General features: G+C 32.9%; 2 protein-coding genes across 3 annotated transcripts in view; both read left to right on the forward strand.

Annotated features, from left to right (window-relative positions):
- SNCAIP (synuclein alpha interacting protein) overlaps positions 1-14,995 on the forward strand; it is a 190,640-nt gene that overhangs the window by 69,991 nt on the left and 105,654 nt on the right. The gene's annotated exons all lie outside the window — the stretch shown is intronic.
- Positions 440-5,569, forward strand: LOC116419378. Its single transcript, XM_031939027.1, has one exon. The coding sequence runs from the start codon at positions 986-988 to the stop codon at positions 1,955-1,957; it is 972 nt and encodes a 323-aa protein (XP_031794887.1). The 5' UTR covers positions 440-985; the 3' UTR covers positions 1,958-5,569.

Here is a 14,995-nt window from a genome sequence, read left to right on the forward strand (position 1 = left end):
AGTCAGATACAATTAGCTAACATATTTATATAATCCTTATTTTCTGATGTACTTTCATTTATCATATTATTTTTTTGCCCATCATATGCTAAGCAGAAAATTTCATAATATCTACCAAGTGGTATTTTTTCCATTGAGGAAAAACAAAAAATATTAAATTGTTCAATTATTTGCTTGAGGTGGACCAGGAAATTATTGCCATTTAAAAAAATTATTGATAATACCCTAGTATTGATTTGTTGTTTTATAAGTTTTCTCATTTAAAACTACATCACAATTGAAGAATTTTAGGGCAGGTGAAGTGACATAGTGGAAAGAATACTTAAAGTCAGAAAACACCTGGTTTTGGATCCTGATTGAGAAATTTGTTAGTTGAATAACCATCATTTAACGTCTCTGAGCCTCAGTTTCTTCACTGTAAAATGGGGACAATAATAAATGAATACCTATGTAACAAGAATTTTTTTTAAGGAAAGTAGTGTGTAAACCTTATTGTGATATACAAAGGTGAGCTATTATTTATTTTTCATTCTCTTTTCCCAGAACCATGGGTAGAGAGGATTAATGTTGATTCAGCGGTCAATATCCATATGACCTTAAAATAGATATTTCTATAGAATCTCTAGATAATAAATTTCTGTTCTTTCTTGTCAGAAAATTATAGGTCAGTGTGCATGCTGCAATGCTATTAATATATTCCCATGACTATTAATTAAGTGATGATACCTAGTGCTTTCTCATAATAGGAATGTCCCCTTGAGAGGACAAGATACACTCCTTTCGGGAAGCATCTAGTGAGATCTGTTTTCAGCCACATCCTCAAGCAACAGAATTAGGTTTTTTTTGGTGTGTAAGGGAGATGCTTTAAGAACATAGGAGTTTTTTGTTTATTTGTTTATTTTTGCCAGTATTTGCCATATTTAAATATTTATATATTTTTTAAAACTGAGGGATTTGGCTAAAGAGAATAGATTTACCAGAGACAATGGAGTCATGGGCATGCATGCTAGAAATCATCACTTGTGCCATTCTCATTTTTGTCAGCATTGTGGGAAATTCTTGCTTATTTTTTTCTACAAGGAGATGTATCAGTGGACCTTTACAACCATCCTTCCTGCTTATTTTCAATCTTGTATTTGTTCACCTCCTGAAAAACTTGGTTGTGAATATCATGAAAATTGTTTATTCCTCTGGTGACATGTTGGACTCAGTCAGCTGCAAAATTCTCCGATTCACAGAGACTCTGACCACTCGGCTTGCTATTTGGTTCATGTTACTATTTGCGGTACTTTACCATCGTAAGCTGTACTACATTGTCCATCCCTCAAGTGAGACTCCAAACTCAAATCATCAGAAGGGGCATTTAAAGGCAGTTTCCATCATTTGGATCACTGGATTTGGAATTTGTATTCCAATTTTAGCTTTCACTGAAAAATCCCAACATCTGAATGCAGCTAATGGTACAGGATTGCTGTGTTTGAAGGGCCTTGACAAAGTTTGTGAGATTGATTTTGGAAACCAACAAGTAGAGTATTACTATGAGAAAATATTTTTAGTCCTTATTGATCTTCTTCCTTTGACCATTTTAGTTTTTGTTTGCTTTTGGATTGTTTTCCTGCTTTGGGAGCAAAAGAAACTAACATATGGTGGCATTTGGATGGGAGATGATGCTTTAGAGATTGAAATCTTTCGAGGAGCTAAAGTCAGTATTTTGTTGACATTACTGATTACCTCTCTGTGGATTTCCCACTTTGTTATTATTTGTTTCTTTAAAAACTTGGAATCCTGTCATTTTATTCCAGCTTTGCTCACAGCTCTGTCTTCAGGTTTTTCTGTTGTTAGTCCATATATTCTTATGTTAGTTAATTACAAAGTGAAGTTGGATGCCTTCTGTTGCAGGAAAAAAGAAAAATCTACTATACAACCTACAAATGCTCTTTCTTGTCCATATGCATAATGACAAAATGCACTTTATTTTTAGTTTTGGTAACACAAGAGCCTTCCTAATATAGGGGAAGAACAAATCTCCCAGAAATCCTTGTCAGCTGACAGAAAAATTCCTTCAGGTTAGGAAAACAAAACACCTCATAACTAAAATAGGTATTTCGAGAAAACTATGAAGGAGAGAAGGTATGGATAATAATAACTTTGCAGTAAGTCTGGGGAAAGAATGGGGGAGGATTTATTAAGGGCCTACTATTTGCCAGGAACTAAACTATGCTCTAATTGATTTAAAATGTGCTAAATTAAAAAGATAATCCTAATTGTGCAAAAAAAAAAAATTACGTTTCTTTGTTTGATTTCTAAGTTACTAACTCAAGAAATGATTGTTATAGAAAAGTTAAATCAGCCCTACATAAAAGTAATCTTCTTAGAATTATCGGAGATTCAGTGATAAAAATCACAATCATTACACTTATTGAACATCTGCTATAAGTAAGATACTTTGCAAGAGAATAATAATAGATTTAATACTAGAGATGATACTCATTTTCTGTGAGTTGTAACTATTCTTTTGTGTATGTGACAGTAAAAATTTGTTTGTTCTTACCTATTACTTTTCTTGAAATGTGTCAACATATATGTAAGAAATAAATTAATAACACAATTTCTTGGTTTTTTACTGACCAAAATCATATTCCACTTAAATTTGAAACAGTGTTTATTCATCTAATTTAACTATTAGCCCTCTTAGTAATTAACAATGCTGAATAATAATTGGAATAAAGAATTTTAAATTAGAATTTGCTAAGTTGTAATTTATAATTTCTAAAAATGGTTTTTTCCTATTAAACATTTGATTGTCAGAAATTTTTAATCTCTTATCCATCAATGCTTTTCTCATTATGTAAGGCTAATTGTTCCTTAAAAACAATGTAATGAATTTTCAATTTTTTTTCTTATTTTGGTTAATTCATGAATTTTAAAGATTCAGCATTATTTAGATTAAAAATAGTAATACATTATTTTCATGCCAAGATTTATTTCCAGTGAAGTACATCATTGACTATAGTTTCAATTGATGAATAAACATTTATTGTTTATTACTTGTTCCTTTGTCTACTGACAATAACCAGAACATGTTCAGCAACATATATATTGTCTCTCCTTGCATTCCCCTCCTCTTTTTTCCCCTTTCTTTTCCATTCTTCCACTCATCTCTCTTATCCTATGAGGAGGTGAACAAGCAGATTTTCAAAGCTTTTCTAGAATAAAGATTTCAAATTGTTTATTGGTTACAGAAAATATTTGATTTGCTAGAGTAAAATTCAGCTTCAAGACAGATCTCCCTTACATGTTAAGATTATGTAAGATTCTTTAATACATGCAATCAGATAATTTTGTAGAATGATATTCTCATTATTGCTATTAGCAAAGGAATAAAATATGTTATTCAAAAAAGATATGTGTTCATGTTGTATTAAAAAAAGTCCAGTTGAAAAGTAAAATTTCTTATAAATGATGATGTTCTTCAGATGCTTCTGTTTGTAGATATTTTGCTGATCGTCTACCTATGACTTTATGTGATTGTGGATAAGTCACTTAATATTATAGTGCACTAAGCAACTGTCTAAAATTATACATTTCAGAGTCTTATCTTACAGGATTTGTACCTCGCAAGTCACATGGGAAGAGACAAAGAAATAAGCTATATTTATTGACCAAATTATTATCTGCAATTAGTAGCACCATTTTTATACTTCTTCCACCAATTCAGATCAAGAACTGTAGGTTCTGTATGACTGTATCCTATACATAATCATTATGTAGGAGAGACAGGAAATGGCTCTATGCCTTCCTGACTGAAGCAGATTTCCAGACCTGAGATATATAAAGGATATATTGAAGAATTGAGAAAATGGAAGCAGAAAGACCAATTTTCAATTTAATTCAACAAATGTTTATTAAGTAACTATTATGTGCAAAATTACTATGATATGACCCAAGAGAGGGATTCATAGTTAAGATAATACTTGGTCCCTTCTGTAATAAACTTATATGGGTAGCTAAAATCTGATCTAGGATTGATGGCAGTGGGAATGGAGAGGATTAGTAAATAAAAAAAATATATTCAAAGGGAGAGTTGGTGGCACTTGACAGCTTATTGAATGTGGTAGGAAAAGATAACATCAATTTTTTGAGCATTTGATAATTGGGAAAAGGTGGTATATAAACTACTAAATAGCTAAGAAAGGAGAAGCGATCAGGTTTTTGATATGGAAAAAGAATTTAGTTTTGGAAATGTTGAATTTTAGGTGTCAGGACACCCTGATAGAAATGACCAATAGGAAGTTGAACTACATATGAAGTTCAGAGGATATATTTTCAGTAAAAATAGGAGTATATTGGCAGGATTTGTTGTGGAGATTTTTCCCCTACACAATTATTCATATTCACCATTTAGATTGTTTTAAATCATAAATATCTTTATTTTAATTGAGTATATAGCTAATTCATATGAAATTCTAAGACCTTATAACTCTTAATATCAGCTCTAAATGTTGGGATCTGTTATATACACTACAGTTCAATTAAAGGAGGTTTCCAAGTTGAGGTTTCCTCTGTGGGAGAAAAACACTCCAGTTGTTCAAACATCCAATCTGGATCTCATTAGCAAGTAGGGCCTCTGAAGATCTCTGCAGCTGTGAGGTGCAAAGAACCAAAGAATTTTCAAGGTAACCAGTGCCTGAATTCTGTAGGGCTTTGAAGGTCAAAGACAACACCTTATATTGTACAGTGAATAAAACAGGCAGACTTCAGAACATCTGAAGTTTCTGGGTGGTCTTCATGGGAAATTCTAAGTGAGTCCACAGAGGTAGTTTAGTCTGAAGAGTACCAGGCATGGATTGTGAGCAGTGAGTTAATATCTGGGAAGGGGGGAAAAAGGGGAGAAGAAAAGATTTAACATCTTTTTTATTTAGGGTAATGATAAAAGTTGACTAGGACATGATCTGTACTTACATCAGTGTTTCATCCTCACAAATAATCAGCTGTGCTTGAATGAAGAAATCAATAGGCCTGTGACATAATTTTTAGAATCTTCCCTTACTTGTCACTATTATGTTTATTTTTCTCCAATCTGAGCCTTAGACCAGTCAAAGATGTTCCACAAAGCTTTACTAATGGCCAAAGAAAGCAACCATATACATTAAATAATCTTTGTAACATTTAGTATAAAACAGGACCATTCCAGGTGGGCCAAGAATGTGAAATGAAAAAGTTAGCCAGTTCCCAGGCTATTCTGTATTTCTTTCCAGAAAACAGTGCAAGACACTATTGGCTGAAGCTCATGCTTAATTTTCCCATTCCTGTAAATTTATTGTTTCCTTTTTGTTTCCCCAGACATTTTTGTTATAAAATAGTCTATGAGTTGGACTTTTAATTACATTTTAAGTATCATCTAACTCTTTGAACATATTGTTTATTCATTTAAAATTGACAAGTTATACTGTAGAAAGTCTGTTTCCTGAGGATATGAAAGCCAAGCATTCCTTCCACATTTTGCCTCAGGATTTCTTTTCATATTATTATTGGTTCCTTCTCCATTGCTCTTTCTATATTCCATTACTAGATTATTAATTTTTTGCCAGTCTATTATAATATTTTTCTATCTATCTTGGTTTCAATTTTCTCATATTTCTTAACCCTCATCCTGCTGATCCATTAAGGTATAGTGTGCTCTTTTAAACTTAGCTGATTGGAGCATACTACTATTGATGAGATTGGGATGATGACCTAGGTTATTTAAAACACAATAATTTCTGTCCATGGCTAGAGACTCTAACATCAGTAACCACTTAATGAATCTGTACCATTGGTGACCATAGGAACAAAATGAAAATGCTTGTCACAGCCCGTGATGTGAACTGGAAAGACAACATGTCCCCCAAGAGATCTGTCACATAAAAGGCTGGTCAAGAGCATAACTTTTGAATTTGAAGGACAATTTGAAACATAGCAATTATTTTTATTTCTCAAGTGATTTGCTGAATACATTTAGAACAGAATGTAGAATTTTAAAATAGCTATTTGAATGAGAAAGATGGAGAAAACAAAGACATAGGGAAAGAGAAAAAGAAGAGAAGAGAGACAGAGAGAGGCGAAATTTGATTAGAGCTCATGTTGGTGACCTTTTTCAATTTGGTAAGGGATTTGCAAATATTTATTATACTGCTAAAAAGAATGTGGTCGGACAGCCTTTACAAACTTTCATTAAGATTATTACAGTCGTTGAGAGAAAGGTGCTTTGTAAAAACTAATCTATATTTTTGGGTATTGAATATGACAGCTGACATTTTATATTGAACTCAAATTTCATTCTTTGGTTGGAGAAACAAAATGGTAATAATCAATTTTGAGCAATGCCTTAGAAAGACTATGTCTCTTTGAAACTATAGTTCAAGACTAAAAAATTCTGACATTAAATGGGAGGAAAATTATAAGGTAGCTTCAGTGAAGTAGTCTGGGCATTGGAAATAGCCATGTCTGCTTGGCATTGGACAGGAATCTACTTCTGAAATCAGTACTTATTTGCTTTGTGATCAGACCCATTTTAGGGAACCATAATGCTTGGATATTTCCCTTTCTGTAGAATGAAACAGGCTGTTCTACCTACTTCACGGATTGATTAGGAATAAAATCAGTTAACAGGTATGTGCAAATGCTTTTAAAAACTAAAGTCCTGTGAAATATAAGACAATAAGAAATATAAGAAATATGCTTGCTTTCAGAGTGCTACTGTTAAAAGATTCTTTCAAACTGTTTCTCTCTTTTATTCTGAGTCTGTGTGTGCCTTGGCTCATTAACATTTGACATTCTTGCTCTAGCTATCATTATTAGGACTAGGATTAAGTTTATAGTTTCTGCCATGACTCCAGTTGAATTAAGAAGTGAAAGAAACTTCATTCAACATTTAGAATGAGTTGCTTCCTTGCCAACATAGCTACTGACAACTAGAGACAACATTTTATATACTGAATCTTCATTTTTTCCACACACGTCTGCCAGTTATTCATTCTTTATGATGGATTTGAATTCATTTTTATTGATTAAAGTATCTTAGAATAGCCTTCAAAATTGAATGTTCTACCTATCTTCTTGTCAGAACAGATAGCTATTCAGCGTGTGAGTTGCTGAGCACACAGATTGGTATTTCCCATGTTTTGTGGATTAAAGATATTTGGAAAAAGTTTCAATATTAATGAAGTTACCTCCTCATCAAAAATTTATGTTCATTTAACAAATATGACTGACTTCTAATTGTTGTGCTATTAGGTATAATAGTAAAGGCAGCAGTCGTTTTTTTTTTCAGTGGTAACAAAGAAACATGAGCCTCAGGATAATTCCATACCCCTTTATAAAGTGAGGGGAAGAAAGGCATTTTTTATTTCTGGGGAGGAGTATATGTGAGGTTTGGCTACAAAACAATGAGACTTTTAGGAGCCAATATACCAGAATATATATAATTAAAGGAATAATGTCATCAAAAGTAGTCACCTTGGGAGGTTATGCACATTTTACAAAGTTGTGAACCCTTTGTGAGCATCTCTTTTGGAATTGTCTGGAGAGTCACTTTATAAGCTCTTCACACCTCATTTTTTGACAATAAACACTTTCACTCAGTTTGATCATTCATTTTATTTTCCCGACTTTTCTTTGAAGGAACTTCCGAAAACCAAAGCTACCTTTCTTGAAGGATAAAGATTTGCCACTATTGAAGACATTAAAAAAAAAGGGCACTATAAGGTCTGAAGATAGTTCCCTGAGCTGGTAGAGACACTCACAGGTGAAAAGATGCTTGATGTAATCTATCTAGGACTTTGGAATGTAGCAAATCCTTAAAAAGCACTAGAAAATGCCATATCCAGTTGACATTTTTTTTCCTAGTTCATCTGGCCATGTGGAGCACTGTGAAACAAAATTTTTGCTAGCATTTCAATGAATGCATCAGATGAATGGGACTAAGTTGTAAAAGTTTCTCAGCATTATAGACATGCTCTACTAACTGCACCTGGGTTCTCTTTTCTTCCCTCTCCATTTACTTTTCCCTTTCCATTTTTCCCTCTTGTTTTACCCATCTTCTTACACATATTCTCTATAGAAACTTATAGAACCAAGTGATGGGGAAATGAATCCCTCACGTCTTTTTCTCTCATTTACAAACATTTTGTCCTCACAAAAAGAGTTGTACATGACTGCATGAATGACTGAAAAACATGAGGCAGGGATAGAGAACATTTACTCATAGAATGTGGAAGCTGGAAGTGATTTGAAAGATCACTGAGTAAAATTTAAAATTGTTTTTCATTTTGTGTCATGTCCTGTCAGAAATGCCAATCATGTCCCTGAGATTAAATTTTCCCTTTAAATCTACTTATGGACCATCCCATGGCTACTGCTTTCTTTTGGGTCAGTCTGCCAAAGCATTCTGCTTCCTGGTATCTTTCCCTTTTCCCTTCCTCTTCCTCCATAGCTTGTGGTATCTCTCCTAACTCCACTGTGCTTCCCAACCCAACTTTTCCTCTTTACAGCTAACTAACTCTTTTATGGTGCTAAATCCCTTTCAGGATTTAGCCTGCCAGCTAAGGGCATGCCTCAACCTCATGGGGTGCTCCCTTTCTACTAGATAATTATGAATTGTACTGAGGAAATTGTCTTTCATGTGTTTTCCCACTCTATTTCATATTTACTATTCCTAATGTCTATTGTATCTCTTCATTTTGTCTGTGACTTATTCCTCTAAATAAATCTACTTTTTAACAAAAAATGGCCATTGTGAATTCTTCACATGACTGAACCCCAACTTTTGGTACCAAACCCCACATCATAGACCACTTCAATCAATTTTGTGGTGCCAGGCTTTCCTTATGTTCCAACTCTCTTAGTCATACATTAAGTGGGGAAATCTATATGGACCTTTATTGGCAAAGTTATATTTCTACTTTTTAGCATGATAACTAAATTTGCCATATCTTTCCTGCCAAGAAACTGCATGGCTGCAGTTTTTGTCTGCAGTGATTTTTGATCCAAGAATATAAAATCTGACACTTCTTCCAATTTTTCTCCCTCTTTTTGCTAGGAAGTGATAGGACAAGTTTCCAAGATACTAGGGATTTTGTTTGCTTGTTTTGTTTTATTTTTTAATATTAAATTTCAAGCCATCTTTTATACCCTTCTCTTTCATTCTTATCAAGAGGCTTCTTAATTCCTCTTCATTTTTTACCATCAGAATGGTACCATCTTCATATCTGAGATGGTTAATTTTTCTCCCAGTAATTTTAATTATGGCTTTTCATTCACCTAGCCTCACATTTTGCATTAGGTACTGTGCATAAAAGTTAAGTAAGGTGACAGTTCTGTCATACTTCTTTTTCAATCTTAAGCCAATCAGTTGTTTCATGTTTTGTTCTCTTTTTTTAATCTTGGCTGGCATAGAAGTTCTTCAGGAAATAAGATGATTTGATACTCTCATCTTTTTGAGGATTTGCCACATTTTGTTATGATCCCCACAGTCAAAAGACTTTAGTGTTGTCAGCAGAAGTAGCTATTTTATTTTCTCCATAATCCAGTGAATTTTGGCAATTTGGTCTCTATTCCTCTGCTTTTTTGAAAACTAACTTGTGCTTCTGTAATTCTTAGTTTACATACTGCTACAAAATCTTAAGTATAAACTTACTGGCATATGAAATGAATGTAATTGTTCAGTTAGTTGAAGTTTCTTTGACATTGCCTTTCTTTAGGTCTGGGACTTGAATTGATATTTTCCAATCTAGTGACCACTGTTCATTTTTATATTACTATGATGTTGAATGGTTTACCTTGAATTACAATAGCTATCATTCTGTCATTTTAGAGTATAGTTGACCTTTCCTCTATAGTGGAACCTGAAGAGTTCTTCCAGTGTCATGTTTTATCATTTTATTACTGTTCATGGGAATTTCTTGGCAAACTGCAGTGGTTTGCCATGTCCTTATTCATTGAATCACCTTTTAGTAGAACCCTCCACTATGATTTGTTTGGTCCCTATATAGCTTAGCTCATTGTTTTATCAAGCTACATAATCCCCTACCCTATGACAAGGCAGTGATCTAAGACAGAGCCTGACAAATGTTAAATACCTCAGACATGCTTATTGATTGGTGCTAGCCAGTTTGTCCCAAATACAATAATGCTCCATTTCCTCTCTGAACTTCACCAATTTATCACAGATAAATTTTGTTGCATAGTTACAAATGTGAAAATAAGTCACAGGTATGAATTAATAGTGTTACTTTTTAGAAAGTGATAGTATGGAAATAATAGCTAAACCAATTGAGACAAGCTAATTGTACAATATTTCAGAGTCTGATTTTTTTTGTACAGCAAAATAACAGTTTGGTCATGTATACTTATTGTGTATCTAATTTATATTTTAATATATTTAACATCTACTGGTCATCCTGCCATCTGGGGGAGGGGCTGGGGGGTAAGAGGTGAAAAATTGGAACAAGAGGTTTGGCAATTGTTAATGCTGTAAAGTTACCCATGCATATAACCTGTAAATAAAAGGCTATTAAATAAAAAAAGAAAAAAGAAAAAAAAATAAACCAATTGAGAGAAAATTTAAGGAAAATTTAAATATTATACAAATCCTTTTGGTGATCATGCAGTTGATATTGCTCAACTCTTGATTGTTTAATTATTTTCTTTTCATTGTGACAGTAAGTCTGTGTAGCCCAATGTAAATAGATATGAGATATATTGATGAAATGGGAATATTAGTATAACTAAAAGATAGCATACGTCAGAGTTAGTTTTTCCATTTTCATTCTTCATCCCCAGTTAAGTACTTTGTTGATATATGAAGAATCTTTGTTGATTAGTGAAGCTCATAAGGCTTTCAAGTTAAAATAATTATGTTGTGGCAGGGACCTAGCTCTGAGTCTTTCCATCATTCTTAGTAGTGTTTCAGTTCACATCTGGTATGGATTATAAAATAGAAAAGATGAGAAGGGCAGGATCTTCAGAAACCTTAATATTTAGAATTGAGCAGCCTAATTTCATTAATGAAGATCACATACACTTGTAGAGACCTGATTCTTCTGATTCTGATTCTTCCTACTATCTTTTGATGTTACTCATCCAAAAATCCTCTGAAAAGAAAGGTTGAAAGCATTAGATAATATAAAGAGAGAAATATGAAAGGAGGGATTATTTTCAGAGAATATTCAAAGAATAATTGAATTTACTTCCAGGAGTATTAGAAGAATAAATTCAGAAGAAGAAATATATATATATATATATAACTAATAAAGGATCCCCCAAAGACCCCTTTCTTAAATAAAATGCTTTGTCTACTTATTTAGGGGAAAGTAATATATTCACATTTGGATTCTTATATTTTCCTGATGATAACTTCTGCTTATCACTTTTAGCTGATTAAGGAAAACTGTAGTCCAGTTTTATGACTTCTATTATTACCAAGGGAATCATTACTTTAAAGTTTCTATACAACATATCTCATGTGAGATACAGAATACATATTATCCAAATTCTGAGGTAAGGAGGGATAGCCAGAATTTAACCCACTCAATTGTCACTTTGTCTATAGCTAACCCTCATGGGAGCAAGAATCCCGCTGCTCCCCTGGAGGTAAGTGGAAATCACAACTATCAGTCTGTGTAGAGAACAACAGAGGAGTCTGCAAAGTTTATAATGTGAATCCCTGAGACTTATGAGGCTTAAATATGTGACAAAATTTAAACAAATAATGGTAATATGTAAATTAATAAAGATGCTCTGCTTTGTTTTTGAATAGTTTGATTTGGGGGGTTGGGTTTACTTTCTATTCTAATTGAACATATGGGCTATATAAGTTTGACCCCACTCTTTAACAGTACACATTTTTCTCTATCTTTACAAGTCTGTATTTATTCTTCTAACTTAACATTTCAATATAATAAGAATAGAAAACAAGACTGTTGATGATACTTTAAACTACTTTAAAGGATTTGTTAAATTTATTGAGATAGTAACAAAACAGCCCTGATTGAGCCCTGATTGTCTGTATCACCTTCTGAATTCCCTTATACTTTATTTTGTGTATTAATATACATTATTAGATAGTATTTGTATGAAAACTTTTTAATTTAATGTAATTTAAATTACCCATTTTATATCTCACACTTCTCTCTTATCTCATTTATTCATAAATGTTCTCCTACCCATAAGTCTGATAGGTAATATATTCCATAGCCTTCAAATGTTCTTCTAATATCTCCCTTTATATCTAGGCCATATATCCATTTTGTTCTTATTTTGGCAAATGGTGTAAGTTGTTGGTTTATACCCAATTTCTGCTCTACTGCTTTCCCGCTTTCCTAACAATTTTTACCAAAGAATTCTTATCTCCCAAACTTGTCTTTATATTTGTCAAATGTACGGTTACTACAGTCATCTGCTGCTTTAAATTATGTCTATTCTGTTCCTCTGATCTACCTTTCTATATCAGCCAATACAAATAGCTTGGATAATTCCTACTTTATGATATAGTTGAAGATGTGGAAATGATAAACCTTTCCTTTACATTTTTTAATGTTTTAAATATTTTTCCTTCCAAATAAAATTTGTTATTATTTTTTCTAATAGTAAAATAATTTTTGGTGACTCTTGTAAATACCCAAATTAATTACAAAAGACCTATGAAGGAAGATGCTATCTGGATCCAGAGAAAGATTGATAAATAGAATTATGTATGATCTTACACATACACACACACACACACACACACACTCACACACACAAACACACACATTTATGTCTAATGGTTACCATATCTAAGTAGAGAGGAGGGGGAAAAGAAAGTTAAATGATAATGTCATTATATGTTTAAAAGGAACAGCATGTTGCATAAAATAAATTTCTAATTTCATGTGTAAATCATCTTTTTTCTGCTATTCTACTACATTATGTAAATGCTTGTTTTATTTCTTTTTTTATTTTTTTCGTTGGTCCAAAAGATATTTCTTTTTTTATTATACATTTTTTAAACTTTTTATTGACAGAGTCCATGCCTGGGTAGTTTTTTTTACAACATTATCCCTTGCACTCACTTCTGTTCCGACTTCTCCTCTCCCTCCCTTCACCCCCTCCCTCAGATGGCAAGCAGTCCTATACAAGTTAAAAATGTCACGGTATATCCTAGATACAATATATATGTGCAGAACCAAACAGTTCACTTGTTGCACAGGAAGAATTGGATTCAGAAGGTAAAAATAACCTGGGAAGAAAGACAAAAATGCAAGCAGTTTACATTCATTTCCCAGTGTTCTTTCTTTGGGTATAGCTGCTTCTGTCCATCCTTGATCAATTAAAACTGAGTTAGATCTCTTTGTTGAAGAAATCCACTTCCATCAGAATACATCCTCATACAGTATCATTGTCAAGGTATATAGTGATTTCCTGGTTCTGCTCATTTCACTTAGCATCAGTTCATGTAAGTCTCTCCAAGCCTCTCTGTATTCATCCTGTTGGTCGTTTCTTACAGAACAATAATATTCCATAACATTTATATACTAAAATTTACTCAACCATTCTCCAATTGATGGGCATCCATTCATTTTCCAGTTTCTAGCCACTACAATCAGGGCTGACACAAACATTTTGGCACATACAAGTCCCTTTCCCTTCTTTAATATCTCTTTGGTGGATCAAAGGTATGCACAATTTGATAACTTTTTGAGCATAGTTCTAAATTGCTCTCCAGAATGGCTGGATGTGTTCACAATTCCAACAACAATGTATCAGTGTCCCTGTTTTCCCATATCCCTTCCAACATTTCACATTATTTTTCCCTGTCATTCTAGCCAATCTGACAAGTGTGTAGTGGTATCTCAGAGTTGTCTTAATTTGCATTTCTCTGATTAATAATGACTTGGAGCATATTTTCATATGGCTAGAAATATTTTCAATTTCTTTGTCTGAGAATTGTATGTTCATATCCTTTGACCATTTATCAATTGGAGAATGGCTTGATTTTTTATAAATTAGAGTCAATTATCTGTATATTTTGAAAATGAGGCCTTTATCAGGACCTTTGAATGTAAAAATGTTTTCCCAGTTTATTGCTTCCCTCTTGTCTGTATTAGTTTTGTTTGTCCAAAAACTTTTCAATTTGATATAATCAAAATTTTTTATTTTGTAGTCAATAATGATCTCTAGTTCTTCTATAATCATAAATTCCTTCCTCTTCCACAGGTTTGAGAGGTAAACTATCCTATGCTCTTCCAATTTATTTATAATCTCACTCTTTATGCCTAGGTCATGAACCCATTTTGACCTTATCTTGGTGTATGGTATTAAGTGTGGGTCAATGCCTAGTTTCTGCCGTACTAATTTCCAACTTTCCCGGCAATTTTTGTCAAATAATGCGTTCTTATCCCAAAAACTGGGGTCTTTGAGTTTGTCAAACATTAGATTATTAAAGTTATTGGCTGTTTTGTCCTTTAAACCTAACCTATTCCATTGATCCAACTAGTCTATTTCTTAGCTAATACAAATGGTTTTAGTAACCGCTGCTTTATAATATAATTTTAGATCAGGTACAGCTAGGCCACCTTCATTTGATTTTTTTTCCATTAATTCCCTTGAGATTCTTAACCTTTTGTTTTTCCATATGAACTTTGTTGTTATTTTTTCTAGGTCATCAAAATAGTTTTTTGGGAGTCTGATTGGTATAGCGCTAAATAAATAGATTAGTTTAGGTAATATTGTCATCTTTATTATATTTGCTCGCCCTATCCAAGAGCATTTAATATTTTTCCAATTGATTAGATCAGACTTAATTTGTGTGAAGTGTTTTGTAGTTTTGCTCATAAAATTTCTGATTTTCCCTTGGCAGATAGATTCCTAAATATTTTATACAATCAGTAGTTACTTTAAATGGAATTTCTCTTTGTAACTCTAACTGTTGGGTTTTGTTAGTGATATATAAGAATGCTGATGACTTATGTGGGTT

This window comes from Sarcophilus harrisii, chromosome 1 (genome assembly GCF_902635505.1).
Source record: "Sarcophilus harrisii chromosome 1, mSarHar1.11, whole genome shotgun sequence".
Classification (NCBI taxonomy): domain Eukaryota; kingdom Metazoa; phylum Chordata; class Mammalia; order Dasyuromorphia; family Dasyuridae; genus Sarcophilus; species Sarcophilus harrisii.

Excerpts from the sequence above, each read along its gene's own strand:
- LOC116419378 (XM_031939027.1), top strand. The coding sequence starts at position 986 with ATGGAGTCATGGGCATGCATGCTAGAAATCATCACTTGTGCCATTCTC.